The sequence below is a fragment of the Channa argus genome, chromosome 20 (genome assembly GCF_033026475.1).
Source record: "Channa argus isolate prfri chromosome 20, Channa argus male v1.0, whole genome shotgun sequence".
NCBI lineage: Eukaryota > Metazoa > Chordata > Actinopteri > Anabantiformes > Channidae > Channa > Channa argus.
This window is the reverse complement of record NC_090216.1, coordinates 14,603,152-14,628,862: the sequence shown is the minus strand read 5'-3', so window position 1 is coordinate 14,628,862 and position 25,711 is coordinate 14,603,152. Positions and strand designations below refer to the sequence as shown.

The window sequence follows — 25,711 nt, the reverse complement described above, 5'->3', positions numbered from 1 at the left end:
AATTATACTTGCTTATCCTGCCAACATATGTGAAAATGTAATTTGGGGAAAAAAAAAAAAACTTTCGTCGTAGAAGTTTTATATGATACAACTTTGTATGAATCAATGCTGTGGGCTTTCTCAAAATTTAAAAAAATATAATATAATATGACAAATTGCCCACACACTACACAGTTTGGACAGGAAGTTGTGGGAGAAGTTCTCCTTCCTCTGAGCGTCTTTGTCACCGCTGCTGGACTCGACACGCACATACGCACAGTGCTCAACGCGAAGCCCCGCCTTTTCTGGGTGAGCGCCCGTGTGATTGGCTAAGATGTTGGGTCCTCGCGGGGTGGGCGGGGCTGGTGAGATGTTACTGTTAAATCCCACAGAGATTGGTCTGAAGTCAGGCGAACGGAGAAACGGGATCCGAGAGGAATTAACGACCTTACTGACTGTACATAAGAAACATCGAGTGGACACGCTGTACACGCACATACGTGAACATCGTAAGACTAATATAGAACTCGTATATCATGACCAAAAAGTTTAATGGTTCAGTTTAGTAGGGGAGACGCAGAGATTGACTGGCCAGTCCGTGTCGGGCTCAACATGGATCTCCAGGGAGCAACGGTGCGGCTCTAAGGCCGATTCCGGGTTATTTCTGGTCGCGAGTTTGTCTGACGGAGCAGAGGAGGATTTTAAATCAACACAATATCTGTCACGTGAGTCTAGTCTCTTACACAATTTGTAAATACTTTGCTATTACACAAGTACTAATAAAGTGTCTCCATTTGTCAATTTTAGACTCCGTACTGAAGCTGCTCTGTGAATTGTTGGGACAATCTGTTGCGAAGGTGAGTCTGTTAAAGCCCCGCAGCTGGGGCCCATTTGTTGGAATTAATCCATTTTATTACATTTATTCCCAGCAGCACAATAAAATCACTGTTTTGGAAGTCATGTTAAAGCTGAGCCAGAAGTGTTGTTTCTGCTGAATAAATCGCGGTGTTTAGGTTGTTGTTGCTGCTTCAGTGATAATCCGCTCTGGCTTTCCCCCCTTATTTTTATATATTGTGAATGAAAAAGACCCTGTCTGCCCCCATCACCCCTTCCCATCTGTTGCTCTGCTTTATTCTGCACCATTTGCCTCTCTGATATATGAGTGTGTGACCCTTTTTGCCTTTTAAATGAAACACACATATGTCATTTTGCTCCAGCAAAATGGGGGGATGCTGATGCTGATGCTGATGTCTTTACTTTGTTGAAATGTGGATATGCTGATCCCTGGCAAACCAATACAAATGACCTGTTTGTCTTTCTCTCTCTCTGTCTCTCTCACACACACGCAGGTCACACAGTGAAACCATGACTTATCTCAATTTCACATATAAATACGTGAAAGCAGGCTAATTTATTTTATTTAACCACCAAATTTAATCATTGCACGTTAACCTAGTTAGTGCTGAAACAAGCCCTATTATGCCAACCTGTCATTGTCTGCAGCGTTTGTTCTCTCTGCTGAATGAATAAAGGGGACTACCTCTCAGTCACTGACCATTTTTACCACTTATGTTTCTTCTTTTATTTATTTCTTTTTTTATTATGTCTGAATGAACGTGTGGGTGTATTTGCGTAAGCCACCCCCTCCACAGCATCAACTCTGTATTTCTTTCAAGCTCACATGACAGCTGCCTTTTAGCGTACGAGAACAAATGAAGCCCACTCATCTTCGGGAGTTGTAAATAGTGCATATAGTTGCATCTATGACATTGCTTGTTTATTTCTGCCTACAAGCTGTAGGCTGCTGAGTCTGTTTTGACTCACGAGTAAGATATGGAAATACACTGTATGGACATAAATGTTAAAAATCCATCCTAAAGGTTTTTGCAATGTTGAAATATGTTAAGCGTCTTTTCTGTGGAGGTTAGGATCAGAGAACATGTCACATTTTGCTACAACTAAAAGGCACATGTTTTTTTGTTATTTACAAGAATGCGGTATGCTGACGAGCTCACACATTCGATGTGAGCTTGTGTTAGATGTTTGAGCTTGTCAGCTGGTAGTGGTCATTCTGGGAGGTGTAGAAACAAACAGCACTTCTTGAGTCAGTCTTCAGTCTTGAATGACAGTGAAACGCTGACCTGCAGCTTGTCTGTGCTTATCTTCCGTTTGTCTTATCTCAGATTACACATAACATCGATAACACTGAAGGTTTGGCCTATATTCCAGGTTGATGATTACTAGTGGAACTTAATGTTCATACTTTATGGATTGTGTCACAGCACAGTCACTTTTTGCAGAAACAGTCACTATCCATTTGTTTCACTTCTAGATGTTGAGGCTGTGGAGGCGAGATGTACCACTGTCCGAGAGGCTGGGGGAAGGCTTTTCTGTCATAGCAGCACCTGGGCTTCCACCCACAGCAGCCCCAATGGGTCCCAACATTTCATGGCTCAATGAGGCCCCACTACTCAACCCAGACCAGCCCATCTTCCTGATGACTCCCGCAGCACAGGCTGTGTCTGGCTTCTTTGTGTGGACTGCGCTCATCCTCACCTGTCACCAGGTAACTGCTTCCAAGCAGCATACTGTAAGGAATGGGAGGGGTACACATCATCAGGTCTTTAATTCTTCTTCAACAGGATGTTACAATGTTCTTTACTCATCAGGAGATAGAGATAAAGATGTTTGATTAAGCAGACTGGCTTTTCTTAAGATTGAAACCAGATTTGGCAGGCAAGTGATGTGATCCTACAAATGAGCACTCACATACAAACACATCTGCTCAGACCCAGAGAAGAGCAGAGGTTGCTTGGCAGCATGCCTCGGGAGGTGAACCATGAATACACACAAACACACATATACAAAGATGAAACTTGAATCAAACCTCTGTATAAAATCTGGGTGAATCAAATCAAAAATTTGAATGAATATAGAGCTAAGAAGTTGTTTTATCCCACATTCCAGTAATATGATGTACGGTATTTTGTTGATTGTTAAGGTTAATGACTTTGACAGGCTGTCTTTTTTTTGTCCATTCAGGAAAGCAAAGGGACAGTATCTAAATAATGGCAAACCAGGTTAATGTACACTGCCCAGACAAAAAAAAGTACAAAATCAAATATTTTGTTGGACTGTCTTTGGCTTTCATTATTGCATGCATTTGCTGTGGCATCATTTCAGCGAGATTATGCAATTGCACAGAATCTTTTCCAGAACATTTCAAAGATTTTCGCTGTGTGAAAATGATGTTGAACAATTGAATCCTTGCATTGTCATCTTGAAATATGCCTGTGCCATCAAGGAAGAAAAAATCCATTAATGGAAAAACCTGGTCATTCAGTATATTCAAGTAGTCGACCACTCATTGCCATGGTTCTCTGCTGGAAAACAGTGGCTCGTCAAGATGGGAATGCCTCAAGTGAAGCAGTCTGGGGTGTTGTTTACGAGTGAGAATAAAATTGGTTGTTAATGTTAAAATGATGGCCGGATTGGTGCAGCATCAGCAGTAATGTGGATGTTGTACTGTACTGTTGTGGTAAAGAGGGAGCTAAGCCACAGTGCAATGTTCTTAATTTACCTGTCACTCTTTATTCCAGTGCCCAGCTATGGTCATAAGATCTGGGTGATGACCAACAGAATATGATTACGAATACAAGTGGCTGAAATGAGTTTCCCTTGCAGGGTGGCAGGACTTAGAGACAGGGTACAGAGCTCAGACATCCAGAGGGAGCTTGAAATAGAGCCACTGCTCCTTCGTGTTGGAAGTGTTTTGGGCATCTTGTTAAAATGCCTCCTAGTATCCTCCCATTGGAGATCTCCCAGGCACACTCAGCTAGTAGGTGACCCTGGGGTAAACCCAGAATACACTTGAGATATTATGAATCTGCTCTGGTCGGGAAACGCCTCAGAATCCCGCTGGAGGAGCTGAAAATACTGCTACCGCAATCCAAGTCTGGATAAGTGGAAAATAATAGATGGATGGAGCTACTTATTGTGTCAGTTATTGTTAAATAACTTGTTACGAGCTGAGACATACTAATCACTGGAGTAATTTTGCAATGGAAGGCTCTTATTTGCTTCGTTAAATCCAGGTGGTGATATTTCTATTTGTTTTTGGCCAGGGAGTTGATGTTGTACGGCTTAGAGACAGTGGCACTGAAGAAAAGACAGGAGGCAGAGCTGGAGGTTGCAGAGCTTAAGATGTTGAGCTTCTCTTTGGGAGGGACGAGGATGGACAGGATCAGGAATGAGGACATAAGAGGGACAGCTCATGTTAGATGTGTTAGAGATAAAGTGAGAGAGGCCAGATTGAGATGGTTTGAACATGTGCAGAGGAGAAACTGTGAATATATTGGTAGAAGGATGCTGATGTTGGAGCTGCCAGGCAGGAGGTCTAGAGGAAGATCAACATCCGAAAGGAAAAGAAGAGGTTTTTGGGCAGGAAGTGTGGATTCAGAGTCCTTTTTGATTTTACAATCTCTCTTCCACACTGCGTAAGAACTCAGACCCTTTAAAATACTGTTTACTGGTCTACAGCTACAGAATGAACATCGAAGCAGTTCATTAATATAATCCCATCTGCACCTTACACTTTATTCTATCCTGAAGTACAGCTGCTAACAGTTAAACCTTACTTGTTCCACAGTTGTTGCTTTTAAGCTTTATAAATAAACCATTCATTTGGTTGATATGTATATCCCTGATACAATGTGTATTTATATTTTTATATTTATTCTTTCGGTCCTAGATCTACATGCACCTACGTTTCTACAGCTCACCCAGAGAGCAGCGCCACATCGTGAGGATCCTCTTCATTGTTCCTATCTACGCCTTTGACTCCTGGTTAAGTCTCCTCTTCTTCACCAACGACCAGTACTACGTGTACTTCGACACCGTCAGGGACTGCTATGAAGGTAATGGCACCATCTTCATCCTGTGGAGTTTACAGTGTGACTTTCAGGAATGCTGCAGGGTTGTTAATGGCACTGATTCAGAGGATGACAGGTTTAGTGCCCTTTACCACAAAGGGATAAAGATTGCTTCTTACGATAGGATGTCTAAACACACAATAGCATTTGATTTGACACCATTCATCAATACAAGTTACTGATTAAATCCTTTCCATCTCATTGTTGGCAGCTTTTCCAGTTGAGCTGTTGAAACCCATTATAATTATTTCAAATTACGAATAAACACGCCGTCCATCCTCAACAGACTATTTCACACCCACAATGAAGGTGTATTTTGCAAAGATTAGATCTACCTTTTCTGTTGCTGAATGTGAATTTTCAGTTTGCCAATTTTTGAAAACCAGTGATATGAAGCAGATATGAAGATACAAACAAAATTGCCACAGCTAATATCTATTATCACATCTATACATCTCCTGCAAAACATTTTAAATAGAAATTGCAGTACTCCACTTGAAATGAGCCCAGATATAACCTTGGATGATGCTGAATGGTGGATCTTTAAGCTTTTCAAACTTTCATTCCCTAATGCGCAACGTGAGCTTTCAGTTTTGCTGAGAGGATGTGTGATGCAAACCCATCAAATGCCGCCTCATGCAATGAATCTCTGTCTTTTCTTACGTTCTGAAATTGGCAGAGGGCGGTTCAGAGCAGCTGACTGCCTCCGCTCCACATTCCCCAGTCAACTGTGAAGTTGACGATAAAAATAGTTCTCTCACCGTGACACTCAGCTCAAGCGTCACTTCCTGTGTTGGTGGACTGATGTCGTCACATACATTAGAATGTGAACCAGTTGCGCTCTGTGTTTAAGGCTCTGAATTTGGCAGGAAGTGCATTCAGTACTTTAGTCGTCATATCACCACGTCAGACAGATGGCTCCCCTCCTCCCTCCTTTCCTTCTCCTCCGCTTTTAGTGTCATACTTCCACATCCTCTCCAAGTCTTCTTTCAGTTCTTGTTCCCTTCTTGTCCTCTGCCACCTCTCCTCCTACTGTTAGGAGATGAGATAGGAGATCCTACATCAACTCCAACAAAGCTGCTCAGCCCTGTCCAGACCTCTTCCTCAGAAATGATTACTGACCTGTTGCATGGCAGCTCTGCTCACAAATCCTTCCTTGTAAAATCACATAATGAGTTTTTCTCAACCAAACTTGCTACAGAGTTCCCATTTTCGTTGTACATGGGCCTACTGTATCACTGTGGCAACGGACAATGCTGACGGGAGGAAGTGAAGGAGCATAATGGCAAACAACAGAGACAGAGTGAGCTGCTCTGAGAGCCTGTTCTCATTCCTGAAACTTTGTATTGTTGTTATTGTGTTTGAGCTTGTTGAACTGGCGTCTTTGGCATTTTATTACCTAACCATTGTCTGACAGGCATCTAACTTCAGACAAGAGACGTGTATGTGTGCAGTGGGTGGAGTAGACGTAAATTCATAATAACTCAGCTGCAGAGCGCTGATGTTGCAAGAATTTCTGGCAGCACTACAGCTGGGATCTTTTCTGAGACGTGTGCTTAGTGTGTACAGTATGTGTTTGTGAGCGACTTGTACACAGAGAGATAGGAAGTCCCCCGGATAGGATTAACCCTGCTTCTCACTGAAGGAGCTAATCCATTGGTCACAAGAGACAGTCAGGTAAATTTAAGTTACACAGGGAAAGGTGTGTGTTAACGTTTTGCTTTTTTATACTCGTGAGAATCAGTTTATAAATTGTCTGCCTGAACACAAAGATGTTTCTACAGGTGGTTTTGGCCAAACTACTGTCATGGTTTAGTTTTAAAACTCTGTATTGTAAATTATTTATAAAGCTTTTTGTGTATTTTCTTACACATTCCAAAATTAAGATTGTCAGGTGATGTGTGCTGTTTAGTTAAATTACCATATGCATGTTTTGTGTGTGCATATTGGCTACAGTGACATCAATTTTTGAAGTATCACAAGAGGAGGCACTCTGTTATCATCTCTGCAGCTAATGGAATATGTAGCATCACCCCTGGTGCCCTGTAGTTTAGTGGTCTGCACACTCTATTAGCTATTACAGACACCTGATATATCAGGGCAGTAGCTACTTAATACAGTGTATAATCTGTCCTCTTTTATTTGAAAATCTCATTTCTGTCTTCTATGTAAGAATAAACTTTCAGATAATTAGGCAGTTTCAGGTCTTGTTGAATAAAGCCATTCCATCTTATAATATTGCTGATGTCTGGATCTAGACTTCTCATAGTATAAATTTAACACCTTATGTCTGTAAGTGTTGTCAGCCTGTCAGTCTGTTAGAATATAACATAAAAATAATAGGGTTTTGCTGCAGATGTTACAAGTGTAACAGGAAGTGTAATGTTTTGTTTTTGTGTGATACCACAAACTAAATTCAGCAGAGTGAATCACTCAGTCACCCACAGACCCTCACCCTCGGCAGTCACACAGTCACTCAGTTTTTTCACTGTTACTCGTCACTGACATTTGAAGCTGCAGCTGTGCAAAGTTTCCAGGAAGGTTGGAGGCTGATCCATCTTTCACTGTGAGAGAGGCAGGGAACACCCAAGCCAGCTCAGCAATCTATCACAGGCCAGACACAGAGATAGATAACAACCATCCATCAATTTACTACATGTCTTTGGACCTTGGAAGGAAATCTTTCCTACTTGAAGGAAACCCACCCAAGCACAAGGAGAATGTGCTATAATTCCATAACGTTCTGCCACACAGTACATCCTGTATCTCATTAATCACTTTCCCTGAGATCAGACACATATTTTCTCAGAAGTAAATCACTTCCTGTAGCATTTACTGCCATACAAGCCAAATTGTATAGTCCTAAAAATATCATAGTTGTTTACCAAGGTTACCATGGTTATTAAAGCAAATAAATAATGTCTGCAGAGATGTAATATAAACTTGACTTTTCATTTCTTGTTTCTCCCTAGCATTTGTGATTTACAACTTCTTGAGTCTTTGCTATGAATACCTCGGAGGAGAGAGCGCCATCATGGCTGAGATCAGAGGAAAACCTATTGAGTAAGTTCCATGCTTTTCCAGTGGGCATTTAAGCAAGTGGTAAAAATAAAAAAAATATGTTATTCATTTATTTCTGATCTCTCTATATCCAAAACATAATATTAAAGGGTGTGTTCAGGCAGTTTCACCAGATACGGTAAAACCATAGCCCTAGCTGTTCAGTATTATGGGACAGTGTCTTTAACACAGTGGGAACTGTTACTGTGACCCCAGGGGGCTCTAGCCCTGTGTTGGCCAATTGCTTGCATGTAAGTGCACAATCCTGGAGGACTACTTCATAATGTAAATATCATATTCCGGTTAATTACAAGTTCATAAAAAACACATAAAAAAGTTGCCACCTGGCCAATCCTGTCTCAGTTTTAAAAAATACTGTGCTGTGTTTTAGCATCTAATTTAAACTCCCACTCTCTTTCGCCACCTGGCCTTCCCTAATCATGTAATCATAAAACAAATCACCCCAACCACTTTTTAATGAAAGAAGCTGTCTGTCGGACCAAAGCATAAAGCATTTGTTTTTTCCTCTTGTTGCATCAGATCCAGCTGTATGTACGGTACCTGCTGTCTTAGGGGGAAAGCCTACTCAATTGGTTTCCTGAGGTTCTGTAAACAGGCAACATTGCAATTCTGTGTGGTCAAACCGCTAATGGCCGTCATCACCGTCATCCTGCAGGCCTTCGGCAAATACAAAGACGGGGACTTTAAGTAAGTGACAAGCTGCTGTTTTGTTTCTTATGGGTGTAACCAACGGTTGGTACTTATTAGAGGTTATTTAAACAACTGCTGTACAAGAACATAAAATGCAACATCCCAGCATAAATCTGGCAGCACAGCTAGCACTAAATTTAGAAAAAAGAAGAACCGCTGCATCACCTTTTTGTTCTTCAGGTTAATTGAGTGTGCCAAACCGATGATCACCTCTTCCTTTCATCGTTTCCACTTATAACTTTAATCTCAAATGAAACATTTAGGCTTTTCGCTTGACTTACAACAACAGATAATCCGTACAAAGCCACATTGAAATGATATATCCACACCAGCAGCCCTCACATGGGTTTGGCTTAGGGGCTCTCTGACCTCCTCTCTCTCTCTCCACAGTGTTGCCAGTGGTTACCTGTACGTCACCATCGTCTACAACATCTCAGTTAGCTTGTCTCTATATGCCCTCTTCCTCTTTTACTTCTCCACGAGGGAGCTGCTCAGTCCCTACAGCCCCATGCTCAAGTTCTTCATGGTGAAATCAGTAATCTTCCTCTCCTTCTGGCAAGGTAGGACCTTCTAATGAATTAAAGACATTATATATAACTTTAAAGATGTTTTTATTTTCCTGAAGTCCCGTTCTAAATGCTTGTGATTAGGCATGTTGCTGGCTATCCTGGAGAAGTGCGGGGCCATCCCTCAGATTAACTCTGTGGAGGTTACCGTCGGTGAGGGCACAGTCGCTGCTGGTTACCAGAACTTTATCATCTGCATCGAGATGTTTTTTGCAGCGCTGGCTCTGCGGCATGCTTTCACATACAAAGTCTACATGGACAAAAGTCTCTATTCACAAGGTAAGAAAGAGTAGAGAGTACAAAACCAGAAATTTACAGTGAAGAGCACTTTCTCAGTGTTGCTGCAGGTGTAGTCATTTGTACACAAGGACAGTCCAAAAAAAGACATATAAATACTGTTTTTGTACATTTAAATGCATCTCTTTCATCTGTTCAATGCAAATTATCTACTTAATTTCTCTTCAATTTTAAATCATAATCCACCTGCTCCTTCATATTATTTCTCTCTTATCCGTTTTCCCCTTTGTTTCACCTCTGACTTTTTTTGCACTTTTCTCCACATTACTCACATTGTCTTGACACCAAATGAGTGCAGTTCTTTTCTGTTTCTACACATCTTTATTTCTTTCTTCTCTTCCCTGCTGTGCCATGAAGGACCTGTTTCGACATATGGAGAGTTTGGTAGGTTAAATACTAATAATGTTTACTCCATAATTATGCGTATTCTTTCATGCTACTACGGTTTTAGCTACATATGTTGTCCCAGCATGTGTTGTTCATTTCAGGTTTTCAGCTCCTAACATAATGCTGCGTTTACCTCTAACTGTTGCTGTCTATTGTCTTTTCTTGCTGTAATAAAACCGTTTCCTACTCCTTTTCATCATTCCCACCCTTTTTTAATCTCCCTTTTTCTTTTTTCTCTTTCTTTCCTTCTGTCTCACATGCCTCTTCATCATTGTGATTGCCTTTTTTCTTCCCGTCCTAGAAATAACTCCTCTTCACATTCATTTGTTCTCCTTACTTGTCATCTTTCCTCCTTTTACGCTTTTTGTCATGCTCTCCTACTTTCCTCCTTTGCATCTCTCACATTTTTCCTTCGACTTTTCCTTCGACCGTCTTTTTTTTCCTTCCTCATTCAATCCAAACCAACACTTTCTCTCACCTCCTCTCGTGACCTCTAACTCTGTCTCATTTGCCTCGTGCAGGTCGCTGCGCCCCTATGAAGAGCATCTCCAGCAGCCTAAAAGAGACGATGAACCCTGGCGACATGGTCCAGGATGCCATTCACAACTTCTCCCCAGCCTATCAGCAGTACACCCAGCAGTCCACGCTGGAGCAGGGAGCACCACCACCTGTGTCCCGCTCCCACAGTGCTGTCAGTGCCCGCGGGGACACAGAGAAGACCCTCCTGCTTAGCTCCGATGATGAATTTTAAAGGAGAAAACAAACACTCTCCTTTTACCACAGCTGAATCTCCTTCGGGCTGATATTATAATGATGGATGGTACTGAATCCTCTTGTGCAGCTGGTCCTCTATAAAGTGTGAATGAAAAAGAGTTCTGTGTTTGTTTTTACAGTTTTTGAGACTGATCACAGGAGGACCTTCCTATGTAAGTGTCTGCACCCACATTTCCCAAGCATCTCAGTTGGTGGAAACACTCTAAGCTGATTTGGTGTTAAAGCCGTTGGCCAGAAAATGGTGGGTTGTGTCAGTTTTTGGAAGGTGTGAGTCACACATGAATCATACTTGACTTTGGACTGAATATTTTTTTCTTGGAAAAAACTTAATGTCATATTTTAACTTAGTCACATTTCATGGTGGAATTTGATTCATTCTGATGGATGTTTTTTTGTTGATTTTCTGGTTCAGGTTGAGTTTAAATTTTGAAGGCCCTATTGGTTTTTAATGATCATTTTCAGTGACTGGAAATGATAAAATCTCAAAGTTTTATAGTTTTTTAATTTTATAGAAACAAATTATAAAACTAAACACAAATCTTCTTTAAGTAGATGCTGTTTTTATTTACATAGTTACACAATATGTAGAACCCTATAGTGTTGGACACTGAGGGTAAATCTTTTGCTCTATTATGGGCTTGTAAATAAAGAGAAACCATGTCAGAAACATGAGTTAAGGTCAGTTGTATAGATCGAAGTTGGTATTGATGTTGAAATTATGTGAGACAGATGAGAGAGAGGCAGGGCAGATCATAGATCATACAGTACCTTTGCTGCAGTGAGCAGCAACAGCACGTCTGGATTACACTGGTGTAATTGGAGTGCAATTTGAATGGCTGAGATTAAAGCTCGAGCTGGTTCACTTAGGCAGTAGACCTCTGCATTCCACAATGTAGGTTAACTGGATTGAGAGAAAAACATCAGAGGAATATAGGTTATAGATAATTATTCTCAGAGGAGAATCTCTGTCACATTGATCTGTTTAAATGCATTAATATGTTAAAATGTTAAAGGCAGACAAATAAAGTTCTTAGCTTTTGTGTAATCAAATTAGCTATTGTGCTTTATTTTTTCCAGTTAAAAAAAAAACAATTTCATCTTTGACACATTCTTAAATTTTACTGTTAATTTTGTTCTAAATACAAACAGAAAAGAATACAGAAAGTAAATACAAGCACAACAATATGAACAATACCATACAAAATGATACAAACATTCATCGTATTCATTACCAATATTTGTATCTTTGTGTTTGTTTTTGCTGTTTTTCTGTTTGTTTGTTTTTTGGTTTTTTTTTTTTTGTTCTTATTGTTACAATTACATTTCACACTGCAATTCTTTGACTTGGATGCTGTTCTTCTCTTCCATTCAGTCTATTTTTGTTTGATTTAATCTCACCACAGTCAGAGCTGGTTATATTTTAACTTATAAATGGAGTTCTTGAGTCATACCAATGATTCATACCCGAGTCTGCTGACATGTTGACTGTAACTACTTTCACTTCTCTGCTGTAGCTCAGTGTGAACACCAGAGGGCTGTGTGGTGAACATGGAAAAACACGTCTGACTCTTTATCTACAAGCACTCATGCAGCTACCACACACAAGGCTTGGTTCAAATGTAACAATAAATGCTTTGCCTTAGGCTTTATTTCTTTATATTCTCATCATTGTCTGAGTTCAAGACTCAGACAGCGATAAAGGGTTGTTTTTTCTTCGTCTGCCTGACATAATGTTAGTTTTAAATAGGAGAGAAGCCAGGTCTCTGCACAGGAGCAGTCACCTATTTTTAGACGCTGCTGAATGCTGTCTGGATAATCGTGTCAGTACATTTTGGCATGAATGTCGACTAGATTATGTTTTTTACCGTGTCCGTGTCCCTAAACAGCTTTGTAAAACTCAAGTCACTTAAGCAATATTGTGAGGAATATAGTTTTCTGTCTTTATTTTCATGTTGGAGCTGTGAATGAACAGTTAAGTTTTTTGACAGTGAATGACAATAAATGTTGATATTTTACAGTGTAAGTGTTCAAAACAACAATCTCTTGTACATATGTTAGCTTGCTTCTATAAATTTCAACATTGTTCATTAAAATGCCTAAAGGCAGGTTTCCATGCCTGACCAAACACTATTTCACTTTTCATCTGCAGACACTCTCGTGCCTTCTTGGGTCACCTTCTTGAAGTCTATATTTGGTGATGTAAATTATTAATACACAAAGTAATACACACATATTATCAGATGTGTGTATTACTGTGAAAATGCTGTCTGAAGAAGAAACAATAGTCGTCTGTGGCTGCTGATCACTAGGAGCACTGGGAAACCGTCTCCTTTTAATTATCCAGAGAAGAGAGGAGACATGAAACAAAATGTTAAAAATAAATATTAAATTGCAAATTACTTATGCAGTAAACATGTTTTTTTTTTTAATTGTACTTAGTTGATTCTGGATTATTTGTCTACTTCCGGGTTGCGGGCGCTATAAACGTTTGACAATCAGGTGACCTGAGGCTTTGCTCTGAGCCAATGGACAAGACTTTAATGTTCCTGAACTCCTGTGATTGGACAGACTGCGTCCGACTCAACCTACGTCATTCCGACTGCCGCCGCGTAGGAGCTGAATAATGTTACTGCAAGTGAAAAAGAGGTGAAGAGGGGCCAGTCAAAACAAAGAGAAGTGCACCTTTTCTTTAAAAACATTTTTACGAGGTGTTGAACAGAAGAAAAGTAAGGACAATGGAGCTGGGATGTGGCAGCTCTACCCTGTGTTTCTTCAGCTCTTGCTGTGAAAGATTGAATAAGCTAACAGCTAAAGTTAGCTGGAGGCAGTGGACAGTAAGTAAAGACTTATGTTGATTGCACTGTTTGTTTTTAAATTTTTAGTGTATGATACTGAAAACATACAAAAAAATAATAATACAAAGGCAATAAAAGTAGCCACAGCCATCTAATCTTAGATAGTGCTATCAGACCAATGGGAGCTTTATTCAGTGACAAACTTTATTAGTCATTTATCAAAAATTTCCCTACATTTAAAATCTATACTACTACAGATACTACTAAAATAATATGAATATGTGCAATATTACAAATCTTATCATTTTAAAACATTGGTGATATATAACGTGTTAATCAGTAGCACATTATTTATTTATTATAAATATATTTTTCCCTTCCATACAGTACATGTTTGTGTCTTAAAATTTGTTTGAAAAAAATGTGTAAAATAAAACCCCAAATCCAAAAAAGTTTGGAAAAGATGTAAAATGTAAATAAAAACAGAAAGCAATAATTTGCAAATTTCACATTTTATTCACAAAAGAACATAAACAACATATCAGGTGTTGAAACTGAGAAATGTTAACATTTCATGGAAAATATTAGCTCAAAAGGCTGGAAAAGTAATTGCCACAAATTAAAAAACAAATTGGAGGAGCATTTGAAAACTAATTAGCTTAAAGGGCAACAGGTCAGTAACATGACTGGGTATAAAAGGAGCATTTCAGGGACAAGGCTGAAGTTTAAAACTGGATGTGTGTGATCTTCGAGCCCTAAGGCAGCACTGGATAAACAGGCACGATTCTCTACTGGACATCACTGCATGGGCTTAGAAGAAATCACTTCAAGAAATCACTGTCTGAACACCGTTTGCCACACAATCCACTAATGTCAGTTAAAGCTGTATCGTGCAAAAAAGAGGTTTGTTTTACACAACAATAACAGTTTGCCACAGTAGATTTGTTTTAATAAGATTATTTAAGATTAAACTCTGGGTTGGGAGCAGAGCATCCTGAGTAAACCCACGCACACACATTCATAAAGGAATACACTATAAACTTTGGGCTGTACACCTTTTATAAAGAGGTATGCCCATTTTGAAGCTTGTGTTTCTCTGTTGTGTGCATCTTGCAGGGGTAGCAAATCCTGGTCAAGGCACACAAGCTACAAATACACACACTAAAACCTTCACACACAGACAGACACATTGTTTCACTTGCCCTTGATGGTTCAGCAGGTGGTAGACAGTCCAACAGGCAGGACTGGAAGTAACCCAGTACGATGAGCACAGCACCCACAACAGTTACACTAACACATACACCTTTGACCACTTTGCTGGAAAACCAGCCTGAGGTCCTTTGAGGGTCCTGCTGTGGAGGCTTAGCAGCAGGGGTTTCTGTTGTGCCCTCATATGTCTCCTTGAGTATTTCAGTTGAATTTTCTTGTATAATATAATTGTATGGTTTTGTTTATTTCAGAAAAAAAATGTATTCATAATCCACAATAAATAGTAAACACAAAATGTAAATATTGATGTGGCTCACCAGTTTTACCAGCGTGACCTCAATAATAAACACATAGTATAATTATCACCTAACAGTTTCAACCTAAAATCTGAGAAATTAAAACCTTGTAAAAGTGAAATTCATGGCAGAGCTGCTGTATTAGTTTGCATTAGACTACAGGTTTACCTAATAAAAAAATGAAATGTAAGTTGAAATAGTATATGCATGTACACCGATCAGGCATAAACTGTGCAAATTGATACCATTCCATACAGCGGCTGCCATGAATTCTACTTTTACAATGTTAGAATTACTGTTTTTAGATTGAACCTGTCAGCCGATAATTCTACAATTCTAAATGTTGTGAAACTATTTAATAGTCTTCTATAAAATAATCTGAAATTACACTAAACTTCTCAAATTGAAAGTAAGTTTTACATTTTTGCAGTAAATTAAATGTCTTATGCTGTATAAATACTACACACTATTAAAGCAATTGCAAAACAAGCACCAGGCCGCAGTACAAACACTCGTGACGTTCACAGGCAACCATCAGGGATTTAGCAGAGGAGCTGAAGTAAACATGAGTGGCGTGCTGCTGCACCTGAGTCAGCAAATTATGTTGCAACAGATTTGTGAAACTTATCCTGTATATCCACTTACTTTCTGCACCACCCGTGTGCGTCCACTCCTAATCTAGCCAACAACTACAAACACACCATTTTATGTACAATATGTACAACATTTATTATAATTAATATATAAAATAGACAATGTACTTAAATTTTCACCATAGAAAAAATACAATAAATACAAAGACCATTTTTGTTTTGCAAGTATTACAAAACATCCAGCACAATTTGACAGACGTTAAAATATTGAGAATAAATGTTTTGTCACACTGATATTTATATAGCTAAATATAGTATTCCTCATATCATTAGGAGTTATTTGTCAACAGAGTCTGTGTTATAATGCCTGCTTATGGATGATATTGCTAGCACTATTCAGTGGCCTAGACTCCATGATATCCAAGCCTGTTTGAGCATGTCTTGATTCAAACAGGCCCACCGACTGACGGAGGTTTTCAAGTGAATAAAGCACCACCTTTTTCTACCTTCTTTTCCAGTCTGCCTTGCCTACTTTCTTTCTCCATCATCCAACAACTCCCCAACCCTCTTGTCCCCTCCTCATCTCCATCTTTCTCACCACTCGTCTGGTTTCCTTTAACGTTCTGCTTTTCGGCCTCACCACGCCACTTCATAGGTGACCGTAATTTTTCACACCTTTCTCATACAAATCGATAGAAAAATAATATCCCTCCAATATTCCACTATGACAAGCCAGTACAAACATGGCAAAAAAACAACAACAAACAAACAAACAAACAAAAAAACACACACATACGACAATCATCATACAGCAATATGGCCATTGGCTTTGAGCATATTTCTACACTGCTAATAATTAACATTTTGTAAATTAATCGTCGTCGCAAACACAATAATCGGACGGGAGAATATCCCCAGACTACTCATAAGTACTTCTCATAACACGTAGAACATCACAGCACTCGTTAGCTTGTCTTTTCATAATATCTACCTTTAAATACAAATAAAATATAGAATATATCTCTGATAAATGTCACCCAACACTTTCGTCTCTCAACGGCACATACAAACATTACAAATAAAAACACATAAGGGAATGTGTGCAGAGCATTCGTATCAACCTGAATTCCTACCAGATGTGACTCTGCTTTGACATACTTTTAGCAAAATGACCAACATCTGTTGTTGGGAGTCAGATATGAAAAACAAAGAAGCCACATCAGAGTGTAGCAAAGTTACTGCACAGTTAGGGTTTGTGAAATAGGTGATGTGGGATTATAGCTCAGAAAGTAGGAGAAACCAGAGGAATAGTAAAGAGCAGCCATCAAGTACAGATTAAAGTCTGTTTTTTTACCCTTTTCCCTGTTAGGTTTGCATTCTTATAACCACTACATACACTGAAGGCACTGCATTATTGTAAGAAATGTATACACAAGCAGTACAGGGCTTGTTTCCCCTCACGCAGACTGATAGAATAAGCAAGGAGCAGTGACTGAATGAACAGCTTGGAGGAATGCATGATTCACAAATACAGTGTTACTCAACCAAATTCTCATAATCCATGCAATTAGAGAGCTGTCAAATCAGCTGAAGTTTGGCATATTGAAGAGCATGGAGCGACAACTCCACACTGATCCTTTTCAAACTACTAAACAATGTTTGTCCTGGAATGCTCCCAAGACCTGCCTGCATATCAAGTGACACCACGGTTGAGAAACTCTGTATTAAAGTGATTCATGCTTTTGGACACTTTTTTTTTGTCTGGTAGCTGAGACACATGATCCTGGTGCGAGAAAAAGCAAGTAACCATACACCACAACTGCACCAAGAATGCAGTGTGACGTATCTGTATGGTGCCATAACCCCAAGCAGAGAGAAGCTGTGTTGGTCGCGGTCGGATTTTTTGAGAGATGGTGATGTACAGTAACTCTGTTTGTGTTGGTCTGGCTTCAGTCAAGAGTCCAGTTAGTCATTGTCTACACCCAATGTGGATCAAGGAAAGAGTGTGAAGATTTTGTGCATTTGTCTGTGTATGCGTATGCACCAGTGCTCAACCCCTCGTTCACATTAAAATTGTATTATGTTCAGAAATACTTCAATAGATTTCAGTCCATAAAGTGACACCAAAACCGCAGTAACTGGAAGACACTTCTCCCAGTCCTAGATGATTTTCCTGAATTTGGAAAATAAAGCATTGCCGTTGTGTTGTTTGTGTGGTGACAATGCAGCTCTCTGTCAACACTATGTCACACATGACTGAATTACTCCTGTGAATTATAATGTGAACGAGTCTTGATGCAGACAAGTGTTTAGTATTTTCCTACTAATGTTGTCTTCCTGTTGTCCTGCGTCGGTGTGTTTGTGTGTGTGTGTGTGTGTGTGTAGGCATGTCTGTTTCTATTGCAGTTTGTGGATCCCTCCCCCAGTCTGGTTTCAGCAGCTTATTCTAGGATGGCTCCTGTTCCCTCTGTGGCTGAGCCTGTGGTGGGCTCTTTACGATGGTGATGACTGAGGCAGTGTTAAGGCGCGGTGCAGTAGCCAGCAGGTTGCCCCCGCCAGCCTCCAAACCCTGGGCGAATCTCTGGAGGGCAGCCAAGCGTGCGCCGAGCCCCTCCAGCTCTTTCCTCATGCCGGCGTTCTCAGCCCCTAGCCTCTCCACCTCCCTCTGAAGCTCCATTTTCTGCTGCTCCAGGGCCTCGCGCTGGGAGACCCGCTTGACCCGACAGCTAGCAGCATAGCCTCGGTTTTTCAAGGTGCGACGGCGCTGCTTGAGCTTCTGGATCTCCTCACGGGACATGCCACGCAGGTGTAGGTTCAGCTCCCTGACTGAGAGGGACATGAGCTCACTGTCCGTCAGGAAGGGCACGTTCTCGCCACATTCCTGCTTCACCTGGAGAGAAAAGAGGGGAGGTTGGACATGAGAAGATGCAGTTGGATGTTGCGACAAAGGAAGAAGAAAAAAAAACATGGAAGAGGAAGAAAAATGGGAGGGGGCACTGCAGTTTCCTCTGGTAAAAATAGTCTCTTTAAGACAATAAAAGTGAATTTTGCTTCCGGCTGTGTTCTACCTTTAGGGCTTTGCTGTTTCTTTCTGTCATGATCCAAATATCTTCAGTTCTTCCCCTCAAGTCAACACAGATACAGACGCTCTGAAAGAACAGAAACAGAAGCACACACACAATAAAAGGTATGTTATCACATGTGTCTCAGAACATCATGCTGTTTTTGGCCCATATCTGGCCTGACAATTACCACACGCTCACAAGACAGCAAGTCATGCAGCTAAAGAAGAAGGAGAACCCACAGATCTTTCATGCTTCTCCAAATGTGCTCTTTCATTAAACTGTGGCTTGATATGAAAGGAAGAGGAGGTTTTGAAAGCGACATGCCTTTTTCTGTTAGCTGGAATAGTGAGAAGGAAGTTATCATGTGTCTGCTGTTTGGTTGCTCAAAGCAGGTGTCCTAACCAATTCCCTTAACACTTCCTCTTGTCAACACAACACCAACGGTTCATAGTTTTTGTTGTGAAAAGAGTTTAATTGTGAGAAACAACTGCTTTTGTGCAAGATTTTTCTTACCAGTGTAACTTAGTAACTGTATACATTTCAATATTTAAGGGTAAAGTGCTTTGGATAAAGGCTACTAACAATAAAACTTGATGTAGATTGATTTTGCTGCTTATTTCTGACTTTATATAAATGTTTTGCAGATAAACAGCCTCACCTCTTTAAACTAACAAACTGTTAGGAGCAATGTTTGTTCAACACTACAGCAGTCTGACATTTCCTCACTTTCTCACTCAAAGGTTCAGAGACTTTGTGGGGACTTCCTACACTCCTCTTAAGGTCAGCTCACAAATATTGCTGTGTGGGATTAAAGTCCCAAATTCTAAGTGGGCCAACTTACACTGCAGTCTTTTTCCCCCTTAGTCATTTCTAGGTTGATTTGGCTGCTGCCTTCAGATCACTGTCATGTTGATAAAATGACTCTACATTTTACTTTGAGGCTGATTCTGTTTCAACTCTGTCCTCACTAAAATAAGGGATGGAAAAGGCTCCACAGTGTGCTGATGGAAGCTGCACAGACCTTTTAGCTCAGAATTTGATATCATTTAATGAAGACAAACCCTGACATCATCCTTATCATCATCATCATGTTTTTTCCCCCAAATTGTTTTTGGAGCGTGAACAAGTCTACTGTCACATTTATTGCAACATCGGATTTTTTTTTTCAAAGTGAATGGGCTTTCGTTCTGTCTCTGTAGAGCCCCGTAGTGTGAAAAAACAGGAAAAAAACGCAACCATCACGATTGCATGAGTGACAATATACAGCCCGCGGTTGCTTTGGGGTTTGATGTTGACCTTTTGGCAGTTTCTTTGATGAACTAGGTATCATCAAGTCACATTGCACTTGAATTTCTCAATTTCTTCACTTCTTATATTTATAACCCAAGACATAATTTTACCGTGGTTTTGAAAACGGTCCAAGTAACGCATTTTATTTTAGAACACTTAAGATCATGTCCCGTTACAAAAACGTTAGTCAATCACATTGAGAAGCAAGCAGAAAACTAGGACTTAAACGTTTGGCACATGATCAAAAAGGATAATTTCACTTTTATAAACAGTAGTTCCATTTTCCACTTAACATTACAGAAGTGAAGCATCTTGTTTCTTCCCCCTTTTCTTCTTTAATGATCTTTTTTTCTGGCTTCAAATTTGCTCTTACAGCTGTTCATACATGCAGCCAGACAGGAGGAGTGTCCATAAAGTAAGTCATTTAAGGAAAAAAGGACTCATTTAAGTTTCAAAGTCACAGTTCCTCTAAAAGGTTGTTTCATTTGGTGGAGGGAGGGGAGGGGGAGCGGTCATCTAGAAATCCAAACCCCTGTTTGCGTAAAAGTCCACACTAGAAATAAGCTTTAAAGAAACATGTGGGCCTACACGCTACTGAAACACCTATGCCAAATAAAACACCTGTTTGATGGTCTGTTTGCTGACAATAAAATCAATTTCCCGAAATGCGTGGGAAGCGGAGCTTTGCTGCAAGCGGTTGTCCAACCAGCCGGCGGACTCCGGCTGTAAACCGATGAGACCGCCGTTTCGTAAAGTCAGGGTGATTCAGCAAGAAACAGTGTGCTCGGCTCCGCCAAGACCGCTAGTCAGTCAAACCTCGAAAAAAACAGCTGTGACCACCGATTTGTCCAAACAGAACAGTGTGTCCACGTTTAAACTTCACTATGAAAATCACTTTAGGGGACACAGTACGTGCTGAGTAACGCCACCACAGTGGAACTCTACAAGTGGACACAGCACCGCCTTATTCAAGCTACAATCAACATCTCTAAACTTAATCAGCCTCGTGATTAAGTAGCTAACAACACAACAAATAGCAGCCGCAGTTATTCATCTAACTAGATCCAGAATCCTACTCTTCCTTACAGGGACACGGGCTGGCCAGCTCAGCGTAAAGGCAACTGCTGTAGTAAACAGCCATCCGACATCCATTTTAAAATCACCTTCAATTATCCATTTAAAATTGTTTTAACGCAGAGAGTTGAAAATAAAAGCGAGAAGCCCACTCGAGTGTCAAAAGCTACGGATATAGAGACTTAAGTATAAGCAGTGGGACTAAATTGTCCGCATCATCTCAGACATGCTAGGAGTGTTAACAGTTAGCAGCTAGCATCAACGGTTTCTGACGAGCAAAGGGACATTAAACCAAACATCTGCCTACTCACTTGTCCTTGTTTGGTCCCCGACGGATACCAGTCCTCGGCTAGTCGGCGGGTTCTAACGGATTCCAGCTAAATACTTTTAACATTTAACATTCAGTTAAAAGGGGTCATTTACCTGCTGGATCGAAGCGACTCTGGCGACAAAATGTCAGTCCGCCTTTTCCCGGAATTACTCCGCTGCTCTCTGAGGTTGGATTCTTTCATTCATAAAAAACACCAGCGACAATGACGTCAGGCCTAAAGAATGAGGGCGGAGCTAACCCCGCCTCCGTGTACTCGGGGCAGTTGTAAACAAGGAATCCCTGCATCCCAGAACTTTTCCATGACCACCCTCTATGCGCGGTTCCCAGCATGATCAGCTTCTGTGGAAAAGGATAAAAAAACTGGCGTAGCCTTGAAAGTCATCTTTTATCTTTTACTAACAGTGCATAAGCAGCTGAAAAATCCAGCACTAAAAATAACTAATTAAAGTTAAAAACACAGAAGCTCATAATCCCTCAGGAAATCACACACTCTGTTTATTGCTACTAGCCAACTAAAGTACTACTACTACTACTAATTATTCTTATTAGGTTATATACACTCATTATATACACTGAACAGTCCAATAACTCAGAGTCCATTTTGGTGCTGCACCATGGACGTCCATGGTACATTGTATGTATGTAAATGTATATTTAATGTATATTTCAATTTTGAGTGAAAGCCATGAATTGGTTGCTGTATCTAAACTAGCTTCACATTGACAGACACAAGGAAAAGTCAATATTTTTGTGGTTACGCTACAGTTCCTGGCTACTACTCAGCTGCACTAAATGGCAAAACACTGGCGAGAACTTCAAAACAGACATTTGTACGCCTTTCTTTGTTATTATATTGGTTTACTAGTGTTAAAAAATAACTAAATATGTGATGTCAAAAGACAGTACGGTGATCTGAAGAAAGGCTAAAGGAAGATGTGCTTTTTGGGAATAAAGAACTTGTAAAGCCAACACATCACAGTCCTATAATGTAGCCTGATTTCTGACACTTAAGTGATTAATTCTTGTCCCATATAAACAACACTCTGACAAAATAGTGACGTTTATAAAAGTTCCAAAATAATAAATTGTGACTAGGCTTAATGAAAGCTTTTTAAAACCAGGCCCTGCATTTAATACGAAGCATATTGACACTTACACCAGCGGTTCTCAATCCTGGTCCTCTATTCTGGTCTATATGTTGTCCACCACTGGCTGATTGCATGGATCAGGTGAGTTTGGTCAGTGGGAAGCTGGAAGATACCAAATTAGATCAGGGTGGAATGTAAGAAGAAGTGAATTGGTATCTTCCAACTTTCCAGTGACTGAAGACACCTGATCTAGGTAATCAGCAGTGGGTAGTGTAGGGATAGTCTGGGGACAGGCAGAGACAGGTGTCCCTGAGGACCTGCACGTTTGTTATTTAGCCAGCTCTTAAACTTCATGCTGTTAGACAGTCCCTTCGACAGGTGGCGCATCTTATTTTTGGTGAAGGAACAAACTGACCCCGGTTCCGTTTGCGTCATTCGACCCCGGCAAGACTCACGTTTTCTCATTGTGACCTCGGACAGTCGTGGGGTTGATCCACGCCTCCTAGCATTAGCTACACTGAAAGCCGGTGGTAAATAATCACAGTTAATCTACACTGACTGTGGGATTAACTGTGTTTTTAGCGACTTGTTCGCCGTGTAACCATCGGATCCAACTTGGCACAGAGGAGCGGGGTAGTAGGAGATATGGCCGCAATAGAGGAGCTTTCCCCCGCTGCGGGCCCGGTGTTTACCCGGCCCCCCGAGGACGAGATTGACGACGATGAAGATGAAGATGCAAGTATTCAGTCCTCTTCCACGGTTTCGTGTAGAAATGTGAAGGATAATTTAAAAAAAATAGAGACTGCCTAGGTTGTAGTTTGTCCTTCCATTGGCTCAACGTGTTTTAAAACGTGGTTGCACCAAAGCTAATTAGCTAACGTTAGCAACCAGAAGTGTCTGTGGTTTCTGAGCAGTTCATTTCATGACTCCTTGAAAGGTGTTGTACTATCCATAGATGTCCTACTAATAAAGCCAGTCTGTGGCAAACTCCAGGACAGGCCAACTGTCAGTGTGAACTTGTGTTCTCTGCGTGCTATTATTCATAAGCAACATTTCTCGATTGCTTCTTCAGCTGGATGAGACACTGGGCGAGAGGTTGTGGGGTCTGACAGAGATGTTTCCTGACACAGTTCGCGCAGCTGCTGAGGTGTCAGCACAGTGCTCTGTCTCACTGGTCAAGAAGTTGTACAGGTATGTCTTAAAGTGTTGTCCTGTTTATTCAATCAATACGTGTATATCTAAAGCTCTGAAACTCCTAATTCGCTTTTAACCCAGCAACATCCAGACAAAATCTGTACCAAAGAATGACACATCTTAACACATCAGAAACGAATGAGGTTGTGAACTTGCCATTTCAGTTTTTCCCGTGCTGCACTTTGGGTGGGTACTACCTCCTTCATGATCTTGGTGCTCCCTGTGGTGTTTGAGACAGAACGGCTACAGATGGAGCAGCAGCAGTTACAACAGCAGAGACAGGTGAGTGTTTGTGTGCATGTGTGTTGAGTGAGAGCTGAGACCCAGGTGGCAGATCAAGCATAGAAGAGATTATTCACACTAGGTACATTGAACAATGTAACAGCTAGTAGAATTGTTAACATAGTTTGGGAGTAGATGCAATATGAATATATATAATTTAATAAGCACTGTACATGACAACTTTGATGAACCACTTCACTGATTCTCTCTTTTCCCTCTAGATCCTGTTGGGGCCCAACACTGGAATGTCTGGTGGGATGCCGAGCATGATGCCTGCTGCACCTAGCAAGATGTGATGAACAGGAAGGGCAAACCTGACCATGAGATCTAAGGCTAGCGACAAGCAGGGCCGTTGGCAAGGAGAGACAGAGAGATGGATAGAAGAGCAAAGAACTAGGGGAAAAAAGGAAAGCTGTGTGCAGTGCAACATTGGGCTCACTCAAATAGTTTGGGTTGGCTAAGCAAATCTTTCACTGTCTCTCCTGACTCCAACATCATGCAAAGACTGATTTCCAGCAGCACTGCTTTTATTTTCCCCTTTTTAATTCATTTCTTGTATCAGCATAAATAATGTGTTCTTTAGGGGAAAAAGGCACAGGTGGATAATTTGAAAATCTAAATAATGTGGAGATATTGATTCTTGGTTTTTGCAGTCTTTTTTTTTTTTTTTTTTTTTTTTTTTTTTTTTTTGGGTTGTCCTGTCCATCATTCACTTGCTCGTTCCATTAGTATTGTGAGAGTCATGGTAACATCTGGCAAGCAGGGCTGAATTGTAACAAGTGGATCATACTGTAGACGATATTAATTGGTAGGAATGTGGTCTACAGAATAGTTCTGCAAATGTAATCATCGGTTTCTGTCCGTGCATGTGTCACAATTCACCGTACCATGTATCTCAAGGTGGAATGTCTCTCACCTCATACTAGCCACGTTAAATGCTTTTATTATTTGTGTCTGGTAACAACACTAGATATAATGCTGTAAAATTCAGATTGTCCAAAGTTAGTTGTTTTTTGTTTGTTTTTGAGATGAAACATGTTATAGTTTTTTTTTCAATGAATATGGTTGTTTGTTGAAGAAGATTTAATACTTAATGTATTAATACTCCCCTGATGTTTAGTGTTGTGAGAAGTTATTTTATTTTATTTTTTCTGGCATCATCCATGTGGGACTTCTCAGTTTTTCTCTGTTCAGTACACCATCCATGTCAGTCTTTTGTATTCAACATGGCTGCTGTAAATAAAACACCAAACCAAGAGGAAACGCTTTTGTTAGTGTATTTGATCAGTTAATTAATGATCATGATCATAATGAGTTTTATTGGAAAAAAGCAATTTGCAACTAGAAAAAGCATTTCCAAAATGAAAATGCACGTGAATGCTTTGGCGCTGAAAGGATTTTCCAAGCAAAGCTGAACTGTATTTGCTAAAATAGCTCTGCTAATAGTTCTGCTTTTGTTAAAAAAAACAGAAATGAAATCTTGGTTCCTTTATCTACTGGCTAGGCAGATGTCAAAGGCAAATATGCTATGCCATTGATGAATTACTATTACATGTTTAAATAGTTTGTGTTTTAAGATATATAGAGATTCTAAAACTACATTTATATACATTTTTACTAATTCATGATTTAGAGACATAAAATGTTTGCCAAGGGGCCTTAAATCACTTTACCTGTAATGGCAAGAAAAGCACAGGTGCATCTTATTATTTTTCATCCAGAGCTTAATCCAAACTGTAAATCTAAAGCAGCCATAATGCTTTTATTTTAAGCATTTGCTCCTAATGCT

At 40.3% G+C, this 25,711-nt stretch overlaps 3 protein-coding genes across 5 annotated transcripts; 2 read left to right on the top strand and 1 right to left on the bottom strand.

Moving 5' to 3' along the window:
* The first annotated feature begins 357 nt into the window (after positions 1-357).
* tmem184ba (transmembrane protein 184ba) lies at positions 358-12,835 on the top strand. Of its 2 annotated transcripts, XM_067487559.1 has the most exons (10): positions 358-704; positions 787-836; positions 2,312-2,545; positions 4,730-4,895; positions 7,883-7,973; positions 8,511-8,678; positions 9,072-9,241; positions 9,332-9,526; positions 9,902-9,928; positions 10,453-12,835. In XM_067487559.1, the coding sequence occupies exons 3-10, from the start codon at positions 2,312-2,314 to the stop codon at positions 10,680-10,682; spliced, it is 1,281 nt and encodes a 426-aa protein (XP_067343660.1). In that variant the 5' UTR covers positions 358-704; positions 787-836; the 3' UTR covers positions 10,683-12,835. The 2 variants fall into 2 exon arrangements, with proteins under 2 accessions (XP_067343660.1, XP_067343661.1); XM_067487560.1 differs by lacking the exon at positions 9,902-9,928 and having other exon boundaries at positions 359-704.
* Positions 12,836-14,151: 1,316 nt separating this feature from the next.
* maff (v-maf avian musculoaponeurotic fibrosarcoma oncogene homolog F) lies at positions 14,152-21,581 on the bottom strand. Of its 2 annotated transcripts, none has more exons than XM_067487563.1 (3): positions 21,451-21,581; positions 18,667-18,747; positions 14,152-18,488 (listed from the first exon to the last, which is right to left on the bottom strand). In XM_067487563.1, the coding sequence occupies exons 2-3, from the start codon at positions 18,694-18,696 to the stop codon at positions 18,045-18,047; spliced, it is 474 nt and encodes a 157-aa protein (XP_067343664.1). In that variant the 5' UTR covers positions 18,697-18,747; positions 21,451-21,581; the 3' UTR covers positions 14,152-18,044. The 2 variants fall into 2 exon arrangements, with proteins under 2 accessions (XP_067343664.1, XP_067343663.1); XM_067487562.1 differs by having other exon boundaries at positions 21,339-21,498.
* A 1,316-nt stretch (positions 21,582-22,897) lies between these two features.
* Positions 22,898-25,185, top strand: tomm22 (translocase of outer mitochondrial membrane 22 homolog (yeast)). Its single transcript, XM_067487564.1, has 4 exons — positions 22,898-23,181; positions 23,519-23,637; positions 23,805-23,922; positions 24,144-25,185. Exons 1-4 carry the CDS (start codon positions 23,092-23,094, stop codon positions 24,216-24,218), a joined length of 402 nt encoding a protein of 133 aa, XP_067343665.1. The 5' UTR covers positions 22,898-23,091; the 3' UTR covers positions 24,219-25,185.
* The last annotated feature ends 526 nt before the right edge of the window (positions 25,186-25,711 follow it).

Excerpts from the sequence above, each read along its gene's own strand:
- tmem184ba (XM_067487559.1), top strand. The coding sequence starts at position 2,312 with ATGTTGAGGCTGTGGAGGCGAGATGTACCACTGTCCGAGAGGCTGGGG. Across the intron at positions 2,546-4,729 it reads TCATCCTCACCTGTCACCAG|ATCTACATGCACCTACGTTT; the intron begins GTAACTGCTTCC and ends TTTCGGTCCTAG. Across the intron at positions 9,527-9,901 it reads CAAAAGTCTCTATTCACAAG|GACCTGTTTCGACATATGGA; the intron begins GTAAGAAAGAGT and ends TGTGCCATGAAG.
- maff (XM_067487563.1), bottom strand. The coding sequence starts at position 18,696 with ATGACAGAAAGAAACAGCAAAGCCCTAAAG. Across the intron at positions 18,489-18,666 it reads GAAACAGCAAAGCCCTAAAG|GTGAAGCAGGAATGTGGCGA; the intron begins GTAGAACACAGC and ends TTTTCTCTCCAG.
- tomm22 (XM_067487564.1), top strand. The coding sequence starts at position 23,092 with ATGGCCGCAATAGAGGAGCTTTCCCCCGCTGCGGGCCCGGTGTTTACC. Across the intron at positions 23,638-23,804 it reads CTGGTCAAGAAGTTGTACAG|TTTTTCCCGTGCTGCACTTT; the intron begins GTATGTCTTAAA and ends TTGCCATTTCAG. Across the intron at positions 23,923-24,143 it reads AGTTACAACAGCAGAGACAG|ATCCTGTTGGGGCCCAACAC; the intron begins GTGAGTGTTTGT and ends TTTTCCCTCTAG.